Source organism: Hypanus sabinus, chromosome 2 (assembly GCF_030144855.1).
Source record: "Hypanus sabinus isolate sHypSab1 chromosome 2, sHypSab1.hap1, whole genome shotgun sequence".
NCBI classification, from domain to species: domain Eukaryota; kingdom Metazoa; phylum Chordata; class Chondrichthyes; order Myliobatiformes; family Dasyatidae; genus Hypanus; species Hypanus sabinus.
In genome coordinates this window covers 35,732,614-35,754,965 of record NC_082707.1, presented here as the reverse complement: position 1 = coordinate 35,754,965, position 22,352 = coordinate 35,732,614, and the positions used below count along the sequence as shown (strand labels likewise).

The 22,352-nt window shown below is 39.5% G+C and overlaps 1 protein-coding gene across 2 annotated transcripts; it reads right to left on the bottom strand.

Annotated features, from left to right (window-relative positions):
* Positions 1-83: 83 nt before the first annotated feature.
* On the bottom strand, positions 84-20,678 carry LOC132404560 (fetuin-B-like). Of its 2 annotated transcripts, XM_059988777.1 has the most exons (7): positions 20,469-20,678; positions 17,666-17,776; positions 16,357-16,441; positions 14,097-14,257; positions 12,831-12,941; positions 2,189-2,275; positions 84-411 (listed from the first exon to the last, which is right to left on the bottom strand). In XM_059988777.1, the coding sequence occupies exons 1-7, from the start codon at positions 20,676-20,678 to the stop codon at positions 97-99; spliced, it is 1,080 nt and encodes a 359-aa protein (XP_059844760.1). In that variant the 3' UTR covers positions 84-96. The 2 variants fall into 2 exon arrangements, 1 of the variants encoding a protein (XP_059844760.1); XR_009515583.1 differs by lacking the exons at positions 12,831-12,941; positions 14,097-14,257; positions 16,357-16,441; positions 17,666-17,776; positions 20,469-20,678 and adding an exon at positions 4,712-4,845 and having other exon boundaries at positions 376-411.
* Positions 20,679-22,352: the final 1,674 nt, after the last annotated feature.

Here is a 22,352-nt window from a genome sequence, read left to right as displayed (position 1 = left end):
TGAAACTTGCATCCAAATCAAAAAGAAAAAGCTTCTGCTCCATGAAGTTGCAGAGAATGGAGAAGTGAGCTTGACTTACTCTCTTCCTTTACTTATTCAGCTTTTTATAAGAATATATCTGGGCTGACCAGGACAGGTGAGTGCATGTGAGGAGAGATTTGGAAAATTGGGATAACGAGTATTTGGCTGTTTGAAGGGTTCATGATGACTGTACAAATGTTGTTCCTCTGATGATTCTGAAGAAGATGACTCTTTCCTCCTGGACTGTTTCCTCATCCTTGATTGCTTCATCCTCTGATGTTTGGATCTAAAAATCGATCTCTTGTATTTGGGTGTGAATATCTGTTTTTCAACTTCATAGTTGTCCTCAAGTGTCTCCTTTTGCCCACTTAATCCCTTGACTGTTACACCCTGCAGTAATATTAACATGCATTTCAACATTAGCCATTAACACAAGAGATTCTGCAGATGCTGCAAATCCCAGAGTAATACATATGAAGTACTAGAGGAACTCAGCATGACAGGGAAAACCTATGGAGCGAAGTAAAGAGTCAATGTTTCGGTGATGGAGGGTCTCAGTCCAAAATGTTGTCTCTTTATTCCTCTTCTTAGATGTGGCCTGACCTGCTGGGTTCCTCCACCATTTTGTGTCCATTTAGTATTAACCAGTCATTTTGGAAGATACGTTTTCAGCATGTAACAATAAAGTTACCTGTCGTTTTTAGTTTATATTTCCTGCTTCTTGAACTGCTGAACTCCTTCAGGTGAAGGTACAGAGTTATGCAGTTAGGGAATTCAAGGATGTGAACACACAGATGATGAGAGACAGTATGTCTATCTGTTCAAATTCCACCTGGTGTTTCATTTTAATAATAATTTACCCATAATTTCCACCCATTCAGATCATTAAAATTGTCTTTAAAACTCTACAAAGAATACTCATCCCACCCCATTGATCGTTTTGCAAAACTGATAAACCAATAGCTATTCAAGTAAGAGCCTGTCTGTCACTTCCAAGGCCCAAGAGGTAGGCACCTTTGATTTGGCAAGGGTTGGCCTATTCTTTGGAAATAAAGTAATATATTGGTTGTAGACAATGGTGTAAAGTTCTGAAAGAAAAAAAAAACTTCTAGGAACCTCTGAAAAAGAAATGTTTACCTAAATTTCCTCCTTACAACAGTGACCTTATTTCAGAAGTATTAAATAGCCATGAATCATTTTGGGGCAACTTGACTGGATCATAACAGGTACTATACAAATGAAAATCTATTTTTATTTTCAAAACTACTGTCTGTGCATCATAAAGCACACAACCAACTGCAATATTTAGTCAGTTTATTTTTAACCAATACGTATTCCAATTGAGAAGCCCCGGTCTGGTTCTTGGTTCCATTTTACAAGCAAGCTGTTAGCAGTCAGGCCTTCACAAGCCAGAGTTCAAATGCCAAGCAGTTTGCCTCATCTGAGGAGGGAAGATTGACCTCAGAATGATTGCAAGGGCTATAATGTCAGAGGAAGTTCTGAAAGATTTTCTGAGATGCACATGGGATACCCTCTGCATTGATTGTTGCCTGATATTATATGAAGGTTAGTTTCTCAATATAAAAATGCAAAGACCATCATTCCTAATTCTGATAAGGGTAGTTTTTTTTTTACTTGACCAACCCATAGCTATCCGTTAGACTTTGAAAATTGTTCCCTGAATTGTTTTCATTCTAGTGAGCACAGGGATCAATTTACAGTATTACAAGAGAAATGTTAGGTTATCTTTTCATAAAACTGAACTGTTCTTGCAAGCCAATGAATCATATTTTAACAATTATGGGACAGGAAAGGACAGAAATACAAGTCAGTCAGTCACAAAAGTAATAAATTAGAATTAGAAAGTATTGCTAATATTTAGCAACCATGTAAAGAGAAACAGCTGATTCTCTTTTATGGTAATATTATTTTGCAAAGGAGGTGGTGTGAGGGATAAATGAGGTCAAGGGAATATTCATCATATGGTAAGACTGAGGGACAAGACTGACAATTTCATTATATGAAGTAAGAGGAATGAAAAGAAGGTCATGAAATGCCAAAAGACTAAACTTTTAAAGTAGTGAGGGAATGAATAGCAAGCTGCAGATAAAGTCACGAAAGACAGCTGCTCTTGTAATTTATTTAAAATAATGTTCAGTGCAGCTACCTTTGTTGCATAAATGTCACATCTCACTTCAGACACATCAAGGACTGGAGCCACTGATTTGAAAGACACAGTGCAGTAACCCAGATGCTGCAAAGCAAGAAAAGATATGACATGATTTGCAAATAAACATAATCAGGAAGTAAAAATATTTTGCCCTACCCATTGTACTGGATTCAGTGTACATCAAAATGACACAACATTTACTGCATATTGGTAATTTTAAGTGTCAACTCTGAATGATCCTGTTACAAAGAAGCAGCAAATTAAATGTCATATGTACTGTGTGGAGAGAGGAAAAATACCTTTTGATGAGATGCCACCTTGTTTCACTTCATATACCTGCTACAGCCACTTATACAGCAACAATATCAGAGTTTTTGAATTTCTAAACCAGCCTTTCCTCTCAGTCATGAAAGAGAAGGCTGAAATGCTGGCAAGAAGAAAGGGGAAAATGTTTTAAAGAAGTTTTACAATAATGTAAATTTACAAGATGATCAAAATTAAACTGATTTATTGCTGTAAAATGTAAATTGAAAATTCTAAACTGGAAAACATCACACCATTAAAATTATAATCTTAATGGAACCTGTTTATAAGCATATATTTGTCCTGCTGATACTGAATTTAATGCACTCTGCCCGCCTAACTCTATCCATTATTGCACAATCTGCTTGATTGTTCGGTGTTCAAAGAAATATACTGTACCTGTATATGTGTTTCAGCACACCTCACACTCAATATTATGCTTAAGCTATCAAAATATCCCGACAAAAATGGTAATATCTCTTTTTCTAAAGCTCCAAGGATACACATCACATTGAAAGGACTGTCAAATGAGCAGAGGGGGCAGGGTGGTTCTGCTGGTAAAAAATGAAATCAGAAAGAGTTCACATTGGATCAAAAGATGTAGAATCATTGTGAGTAGAGTTAGGAAACCGCAAGGGTAAAAAGATGCTGGCTCCTGATCGTGCAGTACAAATTACAATGGGAGATAGAAAAGGCATGCAAAGAGGCAATGTAATGATGCTATAAGGGATTTTAATATGCATGTAAATTAGGAAAATCAGGTTGGTGCTGGACCCCAAGAGAAGGAATTGGTAGAATGCCTGTGAGGTAGCTTTTTAGAGCAGCTGGTGGTCAAGCCCACTAGGGAATAGACAATTGACTGATATTGATTAGAGAGCTTAACGTGAAGAAACCCTTAGGAGACAGTGATCATAATATGACAGGATTCATCCGACATTTGGGAGGGAGAAGCTAAAAATCAGATGTATCTGTATTACAGTAGAGTAAAGGGACTTATAGAGGCATGAGAAAGGAGCTGGTCAAAGTTAGTTGGAAGGGATCACTACCAGGGATTACAGCAGATCAGTAATAGCTGGAGTTTTGGAGACTAATTCAGAAGGTGCGGGGTCAGCTCATACCAAAGAAGGAGAATTATAAAGTGAGGAAGAGGCAAGTATACCTAACAAGAGAAGTCAAAGAGAGCATAAAATCAAAAAGAGTGGACATAAAATATAACTAAAATTAGTGGGGAGCTTAGAATGAAGGGGGATCTCATTGAAACCCATCAAAGATTGAAAGGCCTAGATAGAGTGGATGTGGAGAGGATATTTCCAGTAGTGGGAAACTGTAGGACCAGAGAACACAGCTTCAGAATAGAAGGATGTCCCTTTAGAACAGAGAAGGAATTTCTTTAATCAGAGGTTGTTGTCTTTGTAGAGTTCATTGCCACAGATAGTTATGGAGGCCAAGTCATTGGGTATATTTAAAGTGGCAGCTTTTAAGTTCTGGATTAGTAAAAATATCAAAGGTTACAGGGAAAAGGGAGGAGAATGGGGTTCAGAGGATGGAATGCCACAGCAGGCTTGATGGGCCAAATGGTCTAATTCTGCTCCTATGTCTTATGGTCTTATGACCTAAGTGTAAAGTGCAGGTTATCTATGGTCTTTAAAAAGATATTAGAAATCAAAGACATTTATAACAGTAATAATAATTACTCATTTATAAGGCACTTTTCATCCAGGCAATGTAGATCAAAATGCTTTTCAATGGGATAAAGTGCAAAAATGACAATAAAAGATAAAAAGGTGTTAATTGAAAGCAAAATTAAATAAATAGGTTTTGAGCTGGCATACAAAAGTGTCAAATGAGTCTGCAGCCCTTACTGTTTAAGGTAATGAATTCTAGTCTAGCAGCTTAGTTCAAAAATGCCGACTTGCCAATTTTCTTTTGAGGGAGATTGCTTAAATTTGAGAGACCAGCGGAAGACCACCTAAAAACTTGCTCAGGATTATAAAATGAAAGGGATTCTGTGATGCTATGACCATCTTAGAGTGGCAAAAAACTGTAGATGGTGAATGGAAGTCTCTACCCAGAAAGTAACAGATGTAATTAAGCTTAGATTGCTTGGAATTCAATGCGTAAGCCCAACAGCCACACACTGTACCGAAGGATAATGAAGTACAATGCTCAAGATTCACATTTACACTTTGGGAGTAAATCTGAACTCTCATTCATTACCTGTTTTTCACCTCTGCTGTTTTTACCTGTCTTTCACCTCATTCGTCACCGTTCGTAAAAAGGAATCCTGCTAATTCTTAAAAGCTTCTGCATAAAATCCAGGAGTCTCCAGCTTCTTCTGCAATGACCTTTGTACCACTTGTTAATCACTGATCACATCCTTTCTTCTGCTTACGGATTTAAATGCATTTAGTTCTGTGTTTCTTCCCTGATTCTAGCAATTGCGGGTATTATTGTTTTTCTATTGCTGAGGATGTCAGTGGTGAAATATGCTATTTAATGATCAAGTGCTCCCTCTGCTGGTAAGAAACCAGTAGCAGGAGCGTTCAGCATGATATTTAAAACTTAGACAAACTTCAGAGTATAGCGACTGGCTGCATCACACCCTGGTATGGAAACACCAAAGACCTCGAACGAAAAATCAAGAAGTAGTGGCCATGGCTCAGTACATCACAGATAAAGCCCTCCCCACCACTGAGAACATCTACATGCAACACTTGCAGGAAAGCAGGGTCCATCATCAAGGACCCACCACCACCCAGGACATGCTCTCTTCTCACTCCGCCCAGCAGGAAGAAGGTGCAAGAGCTTCAGTATTCACACCACCAGGTTCAAGAACAGTTACTACCCCTAAGTCTTCAGGCTCTTGAACCAAAGTGGATACCCTTCAACTGGAAATAAAAAGAGGATAGGCTCACCGGAGCAGCCAGTGTCAGAGTGTGTCAGTGATAGATTGCTACGGGCAAAGACACAGTTAAGAAGAGGCTAGCCCTTTTCTTTTTTGGTGTAGAGTAGTCAGGATGGAGACTGTCAGATGTGGAGAATTCGGGATATCTGGCAGTTCCCCTAGTGACTACACCTGAGGGAAGTGCACCCAACTTCAGCACCCGCCCGACCGGTCAAGGAGCTGGAGCTGGAGTTCGATATACTCAGGACCATTCGGGAGGCTGAAGACTTATAGATGGGACTCTTTGAAGAGGTGATCACACCCAGAGTACAGACTTCAGGCATTAGATGGGCGACTATCAGGAGAGGCAACAGAATTAATAAGTCAGTGTAGGGTTTACCTGTGGCCATTCCCATCAGCAACAAGTTTTCCCCTTTTGGATACTACGGGGGGAGGAGGTGGGGGGGTGCCCCATCAGATCACGACAGCAGCTGCCAGGCAGGTGGCACTGTGGCCGGCTCTGAGCCTCAAGAGGGGAGGATAAGGTCAGGCAGTGCAGTTGGTGTAGGGGACTCAGTGGGTAGGGGGATAGCAAGGAGATTCTGTGGCCGCAAAAGAGACACCAGAATGGTGCATGGCCTCCTGGGTGCTAGGATCCATGAAAAATTGGAGCATTGTAGGATATTCTCGAGGGGGAAATGGAACAGTCAGAGGTTGGCACTACCAACATAGGCAGAAAAGGGGAAGAGATCCAACGCAGTGAGTATAAACAGTTAGGAAAAAGACTGAAGGGAAGGACCTTCAAGGTGGTAATCTCTGGATTACTCCCAGTGCCACAGGCTAATGCCAGTAGGAATGGGATGATGGCACAGATGAACGAGTGGCTGCAGAGAAGGGGCAGGGACAGGGTTTCAGATTCCTGGATGATTGGAACCTTCTCTGGGAGAGAGGTGACCTGTACAAGAGGGAGGGTTTGCATCTAAACTGGAAGGGAAGCAATATCCTGGCTGGGAGGGTTGCTGATTCCACTTGGGCGAGTTTACCATAGCCATGCAGGGGGCTACTGGTCAGTAAAGGAAGGATCAGACCGGAAGCTAGAAGTATTAAAAGGCAAAATCAAAGTACCAGGTATGATGGGTCGGTGGGTCGGATTGTTGGACGTGTATATATGTTAATGCTCGGATTATCATGGGTATGGGTGATGAACTTAGAGCATATATCAGTAATGGAACAGTGAATTTGTAGCAGTCACTAAAACCTAGTTGAGAGAGGGGCAGGAATGAGTGATTAATGTATCAGGTTTTTGAGGTTTTAGAGAAGATAAAGGAGGTGGTAAATGAGGAGGTGCCATTTCATTAAGAATGAGGGACAATATCACAGCTGCACTCAGTGGAGACATAATGGAGGTGTCAGACATTGAGTGCACTTGGGTGAAACTCAGGAATAGGAAGGGTGCAATCACACAGATGGGATTGTACTACAGAACTCCTAGTAGTTACCAGGACATTGAGGAATAGATATGTAATCAGATTAAGGAAATGTGTAAAAATAATAGAGTAGTTGTCATGGGGGATTTGAACTTCCCTAACATAAAATGAGACCCTCTTAGTGTAAGGGGTTTAGATGGGGCAGAGTTTGTGAAGTGTATCCAGGAAGGTTTCTTAAATTAATATGTGGACAGTCCAACTGGATCTGGTGTTGGGTAATGAGCCTGGCCAGGTGACTGATCTTTCAGCTGATTAGCAGTTAAGGGACAGTGACCACAATTTTTCATCTTTCAGGATAGCTATAAATAAGGATAGTTATGGTCCTTGTGGGAGAGTTTTAAAGTGGAGTAGAGCAAATTACGAGGGCATTAGGCAAGAACTAAGAAGCATTAATTGGGAACACCTTTTCTCTGGCAAGTCCACATCAGACATGTGGTGGGTACTGGAAGATCAATTGCACAGAATACAGGAAAGGTCTGATCCTGTTAGAAGGGAGGATGGGGATGGAAAGATAAGAGAACCTTTGATGTCCAGAGAGGTGATGAATTTAGTCAAGAAGCAAAAGGAAAAGTAGGTAATGCTTCAGAAGTTAGGATCAAACAGAGCACATAAGGATTATAAAGAAACCAGAAAAGAACTAAAGAAGGGAATAAGGAAAGTCAGGAGGGGCCATGAGAGTCCTTGTCAAGTAGGATTAAAGAGAATCCCAAGGCATTCTATACATATATTGAGTAAAAGGATAATTAGGGACAGGATGGCACCACTCAACAATAAAGGGGGATGCAGAGAATGTGAGTGAGGTACTGTACTCTGCTTCAGTACTTACCAAGGAAAAGGATATGGAAGACCAGGAGTTCAGAGGTGGGTGGATAAATATATTATGGTGCCTAGAGGTTAAAAGGAGGGAGTGTTGGGCCTCTTAAGGTGGTTGTCCCCAGGCCTGATGGGGTTTACTCCAGGTTATTGAAGGATGCAAGAGATGAGATTTCTAGGCACTTGACAAGAACCTTTGTGTCCTCTCTAGCCATAAGCAAGGTCCCACAGAACTGGAAAACAGCTTAAGAAGGGAACAAGGAAAAGTCCTGGGAGTTATAGATCAGAGAGACTTACGTCAGTTGTAGAGAAATTGCTGGGAAAAATTCTTAGGGATGGGATATATGAGCATTTGGAAACCCATGGCCTAATTAGCATGTCCTTGTGCGTGGCAAGTCTTACCTTAGCAAGTTTTGCCTTGAGTTTCTTGACAAGGTTTTTTTCCTTTAATTTTTATTGGACACAAACAAAAACAAAAACATTGAACATATGCTAACAAAGCCAGGGAACCACTCATTAGCAACAACAAATATATAACTATCAGCTTTAAATACACAAATAAAAAAGAAAATCCACTCTAAATACAATATCTAAAAGGAGTCACAAAACAAAAACATTTAGAGAAATAACCCGAAACATTGACAAATTTGTACAGACTTTACAGTTTTTTTGGTTTTGGGAAGTTTTCAGAGTATTAATGTATAGTTTGAAGTCTGACACAAAAAGTATAAATGAAGGTTTCTTATTGCTGTATTTTCATTAATGGATATAAAATTTGCTGTAAATTAACAAAAGATTTATGATTTAAAAAATGATCCCAATGAGATTTAGTATTATTAGTAAACCCAGATAAAACATTTTCAAAAACTAAAAGTAAAATCCACTTTAATATATTGATCTATAAATTGACAAAATATAAATCCCAAAACAGATGAAAAAATCCTCTGGATATAAACCACAAAAAGAACAGTTAGTTTCAATATCGGAATTAAACCTTGTCAAATAAACAATGGTTGGATAATATCTATATATAATTTTAAACGAAATTTCTTTAATTTTATTCCTCAATAAAAATTTATTAAATAAGCCCCAAATACTCATTCACCTCAGATCCTCCAAGCAACTATTCCAATAACTAACAGCCGTAGGAATAGAAGTAATGTCTTTTTGAAACAAACTTCTAATACCTCTATTATTTTTTTTAAAAGACGGAGGAAAACAAATCTTCCTTACAGCTGTACTGGATGGATCCAAGCTGGGTAATTCAACAACCGAATATGATGTATTTCTAAACAACATAATTACACCAGAGGGAATTGGCTGCATAACAACCCCAAATTCTTTTGGAGTCACAGGAAATTCAAAGGTGGATTAAAAACTCAGTATAACTCAGTAAAGTACTGCTTGAATTAACTAACAAAATATTATTATCAAACCAACCTTTATGAAACAAAGATTTATTCTTATAAGTTATGTTGTGGTTATTCCAGATACAATAACTATGAGGAGAAAAATTGTATTTGTAAATCAAAGACCAAGTTTCTTGACAAGGTGATGAGAGAGATTGATGTGGGTAGGACAGTAAATGCTGTCCACATGGACTTTCATAAGCAGTTTGACAAAGTCCCTCATGGGAGGCTAATCCAGAGGTTAAAATGCGGTGAAATGACTGGATTCAGAATTGGCTTGCACACAGAAGACAGAGGGTAGTGGCTCAAGAGACTTATTTGAGCTGGAGACCTGTAATTGGTGGAGCTTTGCAGCGATCTGTGCTGGAACCACTGCTGTTTGAAAGGTATTTATATGATCTGGATGAAAACATAGATGTGTGGATTTTGCAAATGATACCAAGATTGGCAAAGTTGTGGATAGTGTACAAGACTGGCAAAGAATACAGAATGCTATAGACCAGTTGCAGATATGGGCTGAGAAATGGCAGATGGAGTTTAACCCAGATAAATGTGAGCTGTTGAAACTGGGTAGAAGAAATGCAAGATCCTTAACAGTGTGGTAAAGTAGACAGAGCTCGGGATTCAAGTTCACAGCTCAATCTAAGTGGCTACACAGGTTAACACGTGGTTAAGAAGGCTTATAGAACACTTGCTTTCATTAGTCAAGGCACAGATTTCAAAATCAGGAGATTGCGTTGCACCTTCTTAAAATTCTGGTAAGGGCACTTCCGGAGTATTGCGTATAATTCTGATCACCCCACTATAGGAAGGATGCTGGGGCTTTGGAGAGGGTGCAGAAGAGGTATACCAGGACGCTGTCTAGTTTAGAGGGCATGTGATATCGCAAGAGGCTAGATAAACTTGGGTTGTGTTCTACAGAGCATCAAAGGCTGAGGGGAAATCTGATAGAGGATTATAAGATTATGAGAGACATTGAAAGAGTGGACAGAAAGAATCTGTTTCCCAGGGTTGAAATGTCCAATACCAGAGGGCATGCATTAAAGGTGAGAGGAACTAGGCTCAAGGGGGATGTAAGAGATCTGTGGATGCCTGGAATGCTTGGTGTGGTGGTGCAGGCAAATACATTAGACGTTTTAAGAGATATTTGGATAGGCACATGGATGTAAGGAGGATAGAAGACTATCAGAATCAGAATTAAGTTTATTATCACCAGCAAGTGTCATGAAACTTGTTAACTTAGCAGCAGTAGTTCAATGCATTTTGTCACTGTAGATGTGAGTGCTACCAGGTGATAGTCATTCAGGCAACTCTTCTTAGGCACTGGTATAATTGTTGCTTTTTTGAAGCAAGTGGGAACTTTGGCCTGTAGCAGTGAGAGGTTGAAAATGTTATGGTATAGGTAGGACGGATTAGTGTTTGGATCATTTTGATATGCTTTTTGGCTGGTTCAGTGCAACATTGTGGGTCAATTACCTGTTCTGTGCTGTACTCCTCTATGTTCTATAGTCATTCAACTTCACTTGCCCCATTAGTGAAATATTCCCAGAAGCAATTGATTCATTTTCAACGACTCTTCCTCTCATGTCCTCGATATTTATTTATTATTAATATTATTTCTTGTTTTTGTACTTGCACGGTTTGTTGTCTTCTGCACTCCGGTTGAATGCTCTAGTTGGGGGTCTTTCATTGAGTCTATTATGGTTATGATTCTAGAAATTCTATATTTATTGAGTACACCCAGAAGAAAATGAATCTCAGGGTTATATGTGCTGACATATATGTACTTGGATAATAAATTTACCTTGTGCTTTGAACTTTGAAAGTAAGGCTCCTGTTGATTCCACTGATACTATTGATATTAGAGTTTCTTTGCCATGTGACTACAGCAGGAAAAATGCAGGAGACAGCACATGGCCTTCTTTGACCTCACTAATGCCTATGACTCATTCCATGTGGAGTGACCATGGACAGCCCTCCAGAGAAACTTGCCTTCATTTTATGTTTACTCCAAGACAGCATGCAAACCATGATAATAGCCAACAGGTCACTTGCAGAGTAAAGATAGTTGTGAATCATGATTTGATTCCCATCACTCTCCATAAGGAGTTTGTACATTCGATCCATGACTGCATGGGTTTCTTCCCACATTCCAATGATCTATTGTTAGGTTTAGTCATTTTTAGCCATGCTATGTTGACACCAGAAGCATGGAGAAACTTGTAGGCTGTCTCCAGCACAATCCTCACTAATTTGATTTGACACAAAATACCACATTTCACTGTATGTTTTAATGTTTTAAAGAGCATCTGACAAATAAAACTATTCTTTAATTAAACAAGGCTATATTTACAATCTTTCCTGCTGTAGCAATGCACCACTTGTCCAGTAAGCCTCATATGGGAATGAAGCTAATCTTCAGAATTAATGGGAAGCTGTTTAGTCTACACTGAGCAAAACCTCACAAGGCTAAGTAGTCAAGCTGCAATATGTAGACAACATTTCTACATGAGCTCCAAGACATCTACCATTCATTCATCCAAGAGGATGGAATTACAAATGGCCTCTACCAACCTCTCTGCATTGCTTCCAAACTGAAGGCACTCAACAAGATTCTGGAAAACATAGACAACTTTCTAAATCTCAGGAGCCACGCTTATGATGGTAGACATCAATGATGAAATTGTCCATTGCCTTCAAGAGACCAACACATCCTTTGGATGACTGAAGTAAGGGGTAATTGGTGGTGTTATTGATAGTGAAGAAGATAGACTTACCCTGCAGAATGATATTGATCAGCTGGTCAGTCGATCTGGCCTAGCAGATGGAATTTAACCCTGATAAGTGTATGTCATGATGTTTTTATTTTGTAGATGGTCTAATAAGGGTAAGGTCTGAGAAAGTATTGAGTACAAAGGGTCCTTATTTTAAGTCTATAGATCTTTGATGCTGGCATCATAAATGGTCAGAGTGGTGAAAGGGCACATGGGATGCTTACCTACATTAACCAGGTCATAAAATATACACAAGGAAGCCTGGGCACAACTTTATAATATTGGGTACGATGGCTGGAATATTGTGAGTCTTTCTGGTCAACACATTATTGGAAGGATGTGATTCCATTGGAGAGGTGCTGGGGAAATTTGCATAGGTGGAATGTCTCAGTAATGAAAAGAGACTGGAGAGGCCAGGTTAGTTTTCCTTGGAGTAAAAGAGGCAAAGTACATCTTGTGATGTTTTGTACATTTCTATCTAGCCACTCTACATTCTGGCAACTTCTCCTTCAACTTTGCAGCTTCTCCTGTCAATTTCTTAAGCCATCAATTTCACCTCTACTCTTTTTAGATTTTGCTGGTCTCCATCAGACATTTTGGATATAATCACTCCTCATTGTAGTTGGAGAGCTTGAAAAGACTGTAGGTAAAGTGTATATTTCTAAAACTTACAGAGCATAATTATAAAATAGTGCAAATAAATCAAATGAAGAAATAAGAGGAGTTACTTTTACTATGGAAATATGAACAGGAAGCAGCTGAGGTATGTGGTTTAAATGCATTAAAACAATGAAGTTAAGTACAAGGGAGAAAGGGATTGATTGAAAGGCTGAGATGGGATGGTTAGAAAGAGAAAAGGTACATGCAGAAAATAAATATACATACATATTAATCATGTCAAGTAGCCAGTTTCTGGGTTGTGACTTTTATGTAATTCTATGTATAAAGTGACCTTCAAATAATACTTACTGCAAATTCATGGGACTTTGGAACACAAGCTGAAAGAACTACCATGAAATCATCTTTGAAGCAATTAGTTTCTTGGATAATGAATTCCACGAATGTCATCTGGCTAGATGCCTGGAATGCACAAGAAGATGTTCTTTAAATTACATTTCCCGTTCCCTTCTTTCCCATGCTTCTCCCAAGTGTAACTTGAGGCAAGGACATCAATGCCAGCTTAACGTAGCATACATTTCTATCAGCCAGGAGGAATACTTACCAATCAGAACACAGCATGAAATCTTGTAGCTTTATTCTCATAGAGAATCTTATTCTGCTAGGATTTGTGGACTAACCTTCAACTGTTCATTAAACTGGCTAAGTGGCTCTGTACCAAAGGCAAGGGGAAGTCCACATGGGGCAATACATACATTCTAATAATCGATACTTCAAATTTGCATTGGAATCCTGTTGGCATCATGGGACCCCCAATTTGTGAGCATTCATGAGAAAGTGACATGTGACTTCAGCCATCCACTTCAAATCCCTGAAACAATGGTGCAAGATTGGAACCACAAAATGGCTTTGCGGCAGTTTTCATTATTGCACTGCACTCTTTTTGTCCAATGCTGATTACGAAAATCAGTCCAGAAATAATGTTGATGCTGCTTAAGTGGTTATTTTCAGTATAGTTCCAGTCATACTTTTCCCGAAATGTAAACTGAAAGATATATTTGTGGAAATATTGGATTCATTGACAAAGAATGCGAAAGAAAACTCAGTAGCACAGCATTTCACTGAAATGTAAACTTGATCACAAAACACAATAAAAACATAGGCTGATTTGTTTTACTCAGGCAATGATCTAAATATTAAATTTGCTACATCTACCAAAAGTTGGTAGATACAAAACAAAAAATAAGATGAGTACATGTGATAAAGAAAGAGGTAAGAGAGATAAGACAGAACAGTCTCATAACTAGAAACATCACCTGAGAAAAATGAGAATGGCCTAATTCTGTGAATTCATTCTATGTAAAGTCAGTAAGATCCTGTTTCTTGTTTAAAAGAGAATTAAGCTGCTTTATTGGGCTAAATATTGGGGAACTTCTTATCTCTGAACTGCAAAAAGCACTTCTATCATTTAAAACAAAATTGAAGTTGCACTGAAGCCACAATAGCATTTAAAGAGAATTAAGGACCAATTAGATATATTGCCTTTTAAAAGAATTCTAGTTCCTTTGCAAAATGAAAATGGGCATGCCAATTTAAAATTTGATAATACAGTCTTACCTTTGTTAAAATCTTTGTGATATTATAAATAGAGAAGTAGCTTATATCTTTGCTCTCACTGTTGTATTTTTGAATAGCAATATTAACAGCATGATTCATGTCTCCACTCTCTAATGGTTTAAATGTGTAGAAGCATCCTGGACATGGATCTCTAGCTGAAGCTGAGGAGACACAAAACACTCTTCATGATGTCAAAGATGTTCAGAATGAACACAAGAGATTCTGCAGACGCTGGAAATCCGGTACAACACACAGAAAATGCCGGAGGGACTCAGCAGTTCAGCAGTCGATGTTTCAGGCTGAGACCCTTCATCAATGATTTACACCTTTCATCGATTATGGGAAATATCACATTTTGAGATGGAAGATAGTAAGATAAAATGGGACGGAGAAAATTGACGACAAAAAAGAATGGCTGAAGAAGGTGGAGTCTGATTGGAGAGGAGAGTGGATCATGGGAGAAAGGGAAGGAGGAGAGGCACCAGAAGGAGGTTAATCTATTTTAAGCATATAATCCTGTATGTTAGGTTATTTTACTAAATCTTTTGTGTTTGCCATTCCCCATTCTGGCCCCCCTCTTACCCCTTCTCTGCTCCATGCCTACTTTTAACCTCCCTCTGGTGCCCCTCCTCCTTCCCTTTCTCCCATGATCCTCTCTCATCAGATTTCTCTTTCAGCCAGATACCTCCTCTATCACCTCCCAACTTCTTAGTTCATCCCACTTCCAACCCATCTACATTCCCTCGCACCTTGCTTCACAACTCACCTGCCAACTTTTACTCCTGCCCCTCCTCTTGACTTCTTACACTTGCTCCTTCTGCCTTCATTTCCAGTGCTGATGAAGGGTCCCAGTCCGAAGCATTGAATGTGTGTTTCTCGCAATAGGTGCTGCCTGACCTGCTGAGTTCCCCCAGCACTTTGTGTGTGTTACTCATGTTCAGAACAAAGACAGGTTTTAAAAATAAGTATACCGAATTGAGATTTCCCTTATTGAAGTGTTGCATCAGCACCAAGAACTGTCAGAAGAATGTTTGGTGGAGCAAAAATTAAAATGCAAACCCTAGCAGGTCGAGCAGCAGCTGCGGAGCAAAGGAATGGGTGATGATTCGGATTGAGACCCTGCATCAGCACTGAGTGTAGAGGAAACATAGCCAGTACAAAAAGGCGAGAGGGAGGAACGAGATAGATAGATGTTGGTAGGTGATGATGGGCAGGTGGTGTCAGATAGGGGGGAGCAGTGTTGAGACAGAGGCTGGTAGGCAATAGGTAGAAGTATAGGAAAAGAAGAAATAATGGGAGATGGAGCAAATGGGATGGGGGGGGGGGGGTGGCACAGTAGCAAAGCCTTATCGTAACACCAGCAGCCCGTGTTCAATTCCACCGCTCTCTGTTAGCAGTTTTACGTTTTCCCTGTGATCCAAAGACCATCCTCCAGATGCTCCAGTGTTCTCCCACATTCCAAAAACACAGGGGTTAGTAGGACGATTGGTCATATGGGTGTATTTGGCTGTCTGCTGAAAGGCCACAGCCTCCTGCTTGCCAGTGATTTGAAATTTTTAGGAGGTACCACAACATAATTATGGCCCAAAGGCTTTGAAAGTAGAGGCCGAGGGGTGATAATTGTGATATCAGGAATTTCATCAGTCCAATTGACTGAAGTATTCCAATGCATAGTAGAGGACGGATTACTGACAGAGTGATTCAGCCTTAGCCTGGATCTGCATTAAGATGTATACAATATTTTTTATTGCTGAACAATTAAATAATTTTTCAAGGATGTCTAGAGAAGGCCCGACAGCAGTTAAGGATGTCCAAAGAAGACCCAAGAGTTGTCCTCTATCTTCCTCAGTATGGACACTCCAACCATGTGCATATTCCAACTGTCAAATACAGTCATCTCTGCTCCTGTTATCAGATTGTAAACCTGAGAGGTTTGTGGGAGCAGGGTGTTCAGTATTTTTGTTTGCTAATTGGGAATTAAAGTTTTCCAATCTATAACTTCAAGTCAAACGGGTGTTTAGCAGACCCTTTAAAAGCAGTTTGGTGCTATGAGTTTATGTACCAACTTCATTTCAGTTGGATACGAAGTCATTCCTATCAGCCTGCGCTAGATTGCAAGATCTGCCCCAAAGTTTGACTTTTAATGGCTAAACTCAAACTTGATGACCATTTAGTTTATTGATCTGTGGATGAACTCTCAAGTGCCACCTCCTATCACATATGTAATACAAGTATCATATTCTATTTTTAAACATTATACCTGGGTATTTAGAACACTGATAATCCTTCATATGCAGGAAGCCTTTTGAGATACGAATGATGATTTTACATTCGCCAAATGCTTTCTAACAAAAGTATAGAAAACATAATAGTTGATTAGTGGTAGTTTTGACAAATTGATCTGCTAGTGATCATCAAACTACAATGATGTAAATTCAGTTTTAATAACAACTGTATAGATATGCTTAACAATTGTATTTAATATCCATTATAAAGGTAACCCTCAATTATAATAGTAGTAGGCCTCCGTTAGTCTCGATAGACCACAGAGCTGCACCTTGGAAAGTTTCCAGGGCACAAGCCTGGGCAATGATTTTTTTTTATGGAAGACCGGAAGCTGCCCAAGCTGCAAGTCTCCCCTCTTCATGTCACCGATGTTGTCCAAGGGAAGGGCATTAGACTTCTAATAGCCATATTACAGTATATGGGGTATCATCTCTATAGTCCCAACATTTGAACTAAAGCCTCCATTCCAGTAACCTTCATCTCGTGCCTCTTCTCATTGGTGAGTCAGAAGTGGGGAGAGTTCAAATCACTGGACATTAGCTTCTGAGATGACCTGGCCTGGGCCCAGCACATACTGTAGATATAATCTCTAATAAAATAAAGTGTGCCACCTCTTCTTTGTCAGAAGCTTAAGGAGATTTGGCATATTTCAAGAAACTCTAATAAACTTCTACAGAATATGCTATTGAAATTGTACTGAGTGGTTACTTCATAGCCTGGGTCGGCATTCACAGCCATTGCCATGAACAACCCTCACAGGAACAACCCTCCCCACCAATGGAGACACTGATGTGAGATGCTGCTTCAACAAGCCAGCATCTATCATCATTGATAGCCACCATCCAGCTCTCCCTCACTGCTGCCATCAGGCAGGAGGCCGAGAAGCATAAAATCCTACACCACCAGACTTTCCTACTGCAGACTATCTGGTTTTGAAGTGACCTGCACAAACCTAACCATACCACATCGACTAAACATTGTGAACCACCGCTTGCACTACCTCAGGTAGTCAAATAATTCTTACAACTATGTTCTATTTAGAAACTCTAGTATTTGCAGGGTTAAAAAAAACAAAATTTGTAATCCTGAATTATGCAAAAACAGGAAGTGTAATAGGTCAGATAGCAAGAACAGAGATTATTAATATTCTGGTATGTATAGTCTTTCTTCAGACCTATTGGTTTAGGTTACATTCATATCTACAGTTCTTAACCAATGAATGATTACCTGAGACCTTTTAATATTCTGGAAAAAAATGAGATAAGAGAACATCAGCTCTTTACCATCATGGGAAACGATTCAACTTCACAGCTTTTCAATGGTTTGGGATTCGTGACGTGACATCTGGTTTCGAAGACCTCAAACACCAAATAATAAATGAATTCATATTGATCCTAAAATCAGTTAAGAAAATTAAATGAGTGCATTGAGCCAGAGCAAACCGGTGTAGCCCACAGCTGACCTTCTTTCGTCAAACATCCAAACCATGCAGAACAGTGATAATTCAACATTTGTTATAGCTTCCACAATGGAGGAGTGGGTAAGGAACCTGATAATATCTCCCAGAATCACAGCAGGAGTGACTAATATTTCCGTTTTCCTGGAATTTATTTACATCCATGATGCCTTGGTGTATAATGTGTTAAAAGTAGCAGAGTAGATTCAAAAAGTGGTTAAAAATACATACAAGACCTTGGACTTTTATAAACAGACACATTGTGTGCAAGAGCAAGAAAGTCATTATGAACCTTTTATGAAGCACAAACTGCAGTTTGGGTCCAGATCTGGAGCCACTCTGAGGAAAGATGTAAATGTTCTGGAGCGGGTGCAGAAGAGATGTATTAAAATTCCCTTTAGAAGAGAAAAGGACACAAGAAGATCTGATGGATATCTTGAAAGATATAGACAAGTTAGATCAAGAGAGATTGTTCTTATTGCTAGAACAGTTCAGAAACAAGGGTGTAGAATGAAAATGAGGGACAAAAAAATCAAAACTGAGCATTTTATTTTGAGTAGCAAGTTGTAAGCACAATGCATTGTCAGGGGCGGTAATGGAGTAATGGAGACAGTATGAACAATTGCACTTAAGAGGGAGTTGCAAGAAAATATTTTGCAGAGTTATGGGGAGAGGATGGGGATGTGGGATGAATAGGATTGTTCTTCAGGAAAGCCAGGATGAGCTGGACAGGCAGAATAGACTGCGTCCACACTGTTGCCACACAATGATGACATGATTCTGGAGAACTGATGAAGCATTTTATGGCTTTTTTGACATCTTTTAAATTTATTTAATTGCTGTCTTAACATACATAAATAATACTCTACAACATGGAAGAGGCCAGCAATCCTGGTCTGTGACAGTGTACACTCCTCACAAACCTGTATGTGTGATGAGGTACCGGTCTTGTTTTCAGTATATTTAAGGATCTTATTCCAGCTTTAAAAAGGACGATTGTTGCATAGAGAACGGAATTCCTTAATCTGAAGTCTTCGATGCTTTAGTGATTCCAGCAATGGTCTGAACTGATGACCGTGTACATTTCAGGAAACCTCGTCACCCTGTTGATTTATGTTCTCATTCTTGTTTATTTCTTTCACTCTACCTGAAACTAAGTTCTAGTCATCAATCATGTAGAAGGTCTTGATTAATCTGGAAACAGCAGGATACCTCCAGGCCAGGCCCAACTACTGAATTTCTGATTCATAGAATGATGGCTTCTTATATCAGATCTCCAATGGAGCCATGGTTCATATTGTACTTCACCTGGGCCTTAGTTTCAAACAGAAGCCTTGAGCCACTGGAAAATACTCATTCTCAACAGCCAGCCTAACACCTAGTTGAAAGTCACAGAGTAATGGATTTTCATGCACATTCACAGTCTACTTCTGCTATGTTCTCTTTTTATGCTAGTGTAATTTGTCTTCCCCCAAGTCAAGACCTGAGAACTAACCTTATCACTTTCCATAACTACCTTGAAACATACAGAGTTATGGACACTGTCACCATGATCCCTGTTTACTTTCCAACATGAGTTTGATTAGTGTCCTGCCTCTGGTTGAACTATTGTCTCTAAAAATCTATCGTGGTTGCACTTAACAAATTCTGTCCAGTCTAAGCCCTTTGCACTAAGGTAATCCCAATGAATATTGGAAGAGTTAAAATTCTCCACTACAATTACCTGATTACTTTTACGTCTTCCTGCGGTTTACTTACATGCATGCTCATCTCGTTCCCAATGAATATTGTGAAGAACTACTGAGGTTAGTATGATAAAGCCAATATTAAAATTACCAGGAAGACAGGCCTTGTCATTAAAAGACAATGCAGGGACTCTCACCTCATCTCAGCAGGACATTCAGAGAGTGGGAACAATTTCTGGTCACATATGGCTCTGCATCTTTATGTGGAGCTCCCAATATGATGACAGGCAACACCCATGAGAAACCTGCTTCACAGGCCCATTGCTCCTCAACTGGTTCTCAGAATAAATGATTTCAGTCACAACGGTGACGGACACATGTCACCTGTTGCAGCCTGAAATGATTACAGTACCGTGGTACAGGTTAAGGATTGACAGGATGCACACAAGTGGTGGCAGAGACAGGAGTCACCAGTTGGTGCTGCAACACATGATGTAGTGCAGCACCCGAGAGCCTCACACATTGTTCCTCCACTAAGGTGAAGTTGTAAAGCAAGTCCTAAATGCAGGTTTCGTGGTAGGATCCTTGCATTATTTTTCTTCTGGTTAATGACCAAACAACGCTTTTCAGTCTTCCTCATGACTGAGCAAGATTTTTATGATAAATTTCAAAACACCACTAACCCCACTCCAAGCTGCATTTCCATAAGGCTCTGAAAAGCTGCAGTATAGGTATTGCCATCACTTCCAGCATGATGCATTTAAAATCGATCCGTGTAGCAGATGATGGTTCAAAGGTTTTGAAAACATCTTACACTTTTATATGAATCAGCACCTAAATATGCTTCTACGCTGCCCTTACATAGGCTAGACAAAAGTATCCCAGCAAAAAAGTCCATCACAACAAATTTATTGATCTACTAGCTTGAGAAACTCTTCGACTCACCTGCTTTTCCTGGGCATTGATGATCTTATTCAGGCTGTACTTGTATCCCTCTCGTCGAACGTCATTGAGGTGCTGAATTGCAAGGTCAGCTGCATTCACTGCTCCCACTGCATCGCAAGGAATTGCAGAAAAGGTGACTGCTTGGTGATAAGCAAGTGTGCGGTAATTAAAGAGCAGATCGCACATCACTAAAATGACTATCCAATCCATGGGACCTAAAGGCTAGAGCATATTAGTCACACATTTACTTCCAAGAAAACAAATACATACAAGAGAATATTACAGATAAAATGATTTTTTACAACCTTCCGTATCTTGGGACAGTAGAAATGAATTTCACTTTTAACTGAAAACCTTCAGTAAATACAGTGTTCCAGACCTTTCCATAATAATAACTCGTTTGTTTGACTTAGCTCAAGTTCAATCAGTGCAATAAAGTTTCTCTTTTGGATTCCACGAGTTATTGTGAAATCCAGTTGCCCTAAAAAGAGGTCATTGAGAAAAAGCTGCAAAGGTTACTGTTCTCTTGACTAAAGAAGCAGCAAAATGGATGACTGTCAATATATAAAAACAGAATCACCACCTTAATACACTGAGCAGAATTCTAAAACTGTTGTTTAATAGACAAGTCAATAATTTTGTGACATATTTGCATCATCTTCTCTCTCATTCTTACTCTTCACCTGCTTTTCAAATGAATAGTCCTTGGAAGGCATTCTAAATCACTGAGTTTTGTTCTCAAGTTTATCCTAGGACATCTCTGAACATTTCTGAGAACGTTAAAGTTACTAATAATTTTGATATTCAGTGCTCTAAGTGTTTATCTGCCATAGATCTGCCAACATATGTGAGTTCTGTAAATCCCCAGTTAGACCATACTTGGAATATTGTGTTCCGTTCTAATTGCCTCATTATAGGACTGATGTGGAAGCTTTCGAGAGGATGCAGAGAAGACTTGCCAGGTTTAGTGGGGATGTCTTATGAGGATAGCCTGAGTAAACAATGGCTTTTCTCTTCAGAGTGAAGGAGGATGAGATATAACAGGCAGAGGTGTACAAAATGATAAGGGATATAGATCGAGTGGATAGCCAGCAATTTTTCCCAGGGCAGAGATGAATAGTACATGGGGTCATAATGTTAAGGTCATTGGAGGATAGTATAGAAGCGAAGACAAATGTTTGACTAACTGACGCTAAATAATACTGGGTGTACTTGTTCCGACTTACGTACAAATCCGACTTAAAGACGGACTCAGGAACGGAACTCGTACATAACCCGAAGACTGCCTGCAGTCCATCTATTCACCACTTCATTGCTTTTTCACCTTTCAAAGAGATGGCTGGGCTTTGTGCAGATATCAAGCTCTCAACGTCAGGCTAAATGATATTCATAAGGAGTCTCAGATCTCCATGGTCAGTAATTTGCAGTCAATTTTGTAACTTTGAAAGAATTTGGCATCTACAATGAAACCTCACTCCACTAAGTATTATCTTGGAATGGCCTTGACCTTTTACCACAGTTCAGAGGTTTCTTCCTGCAGTCAAAAGTGTCAGTATAAATTTTTTAACCTCGGCTTCAGCTCAAAGTCATCTTGTAGTGAGATCAATTCTTTCTCCATCCGTCCTGTGAATTCTTCATTACTAGAGCTCAGGAATGGATTTTTTTTACCCAATCTGGAGTTTGAATTAAGACAAGATCCTGAAACCTCTCTGATACGTCTTTATGCAGCTTACCCGGGTGGGCAGAGTATACTTGAAGATCATCATCTGATATTCTTTCTATCTCTTCCAACTCTGAGAGGCTCAGAAATTGGAAAAAGTCACGACGGCCAATATTGTTCTTAAACAGGGTTAACTTAGACAGAAGTTTGGAGATGACTGGTTT

Excerpts from the sequence above, each read along its gene's own strand:
- LOC132404560 (XM_059988777.1), bottom strand. The coding sequence starts at position 20,678 with ATGGATTGGATAGTCATTTTAGTGATGTGCGATCTGCTCTTTAATTAC. Across the intron at positions 14,258-16,356 it reads TCAGTGTTCTAAATACCCAG|CTTCAGCTAGAGATCCATGT; the intron begins GTATAATGTTTA and ends GTGTCTCCTCAG. Across the intron at positions 12,942-14,096 it reads TCACAAAGATTTTAACAAAG|GCATCTAGCCAGATGACATT; the intron begins GTAAGACTGTAT and ends TGTGCATTCCAG.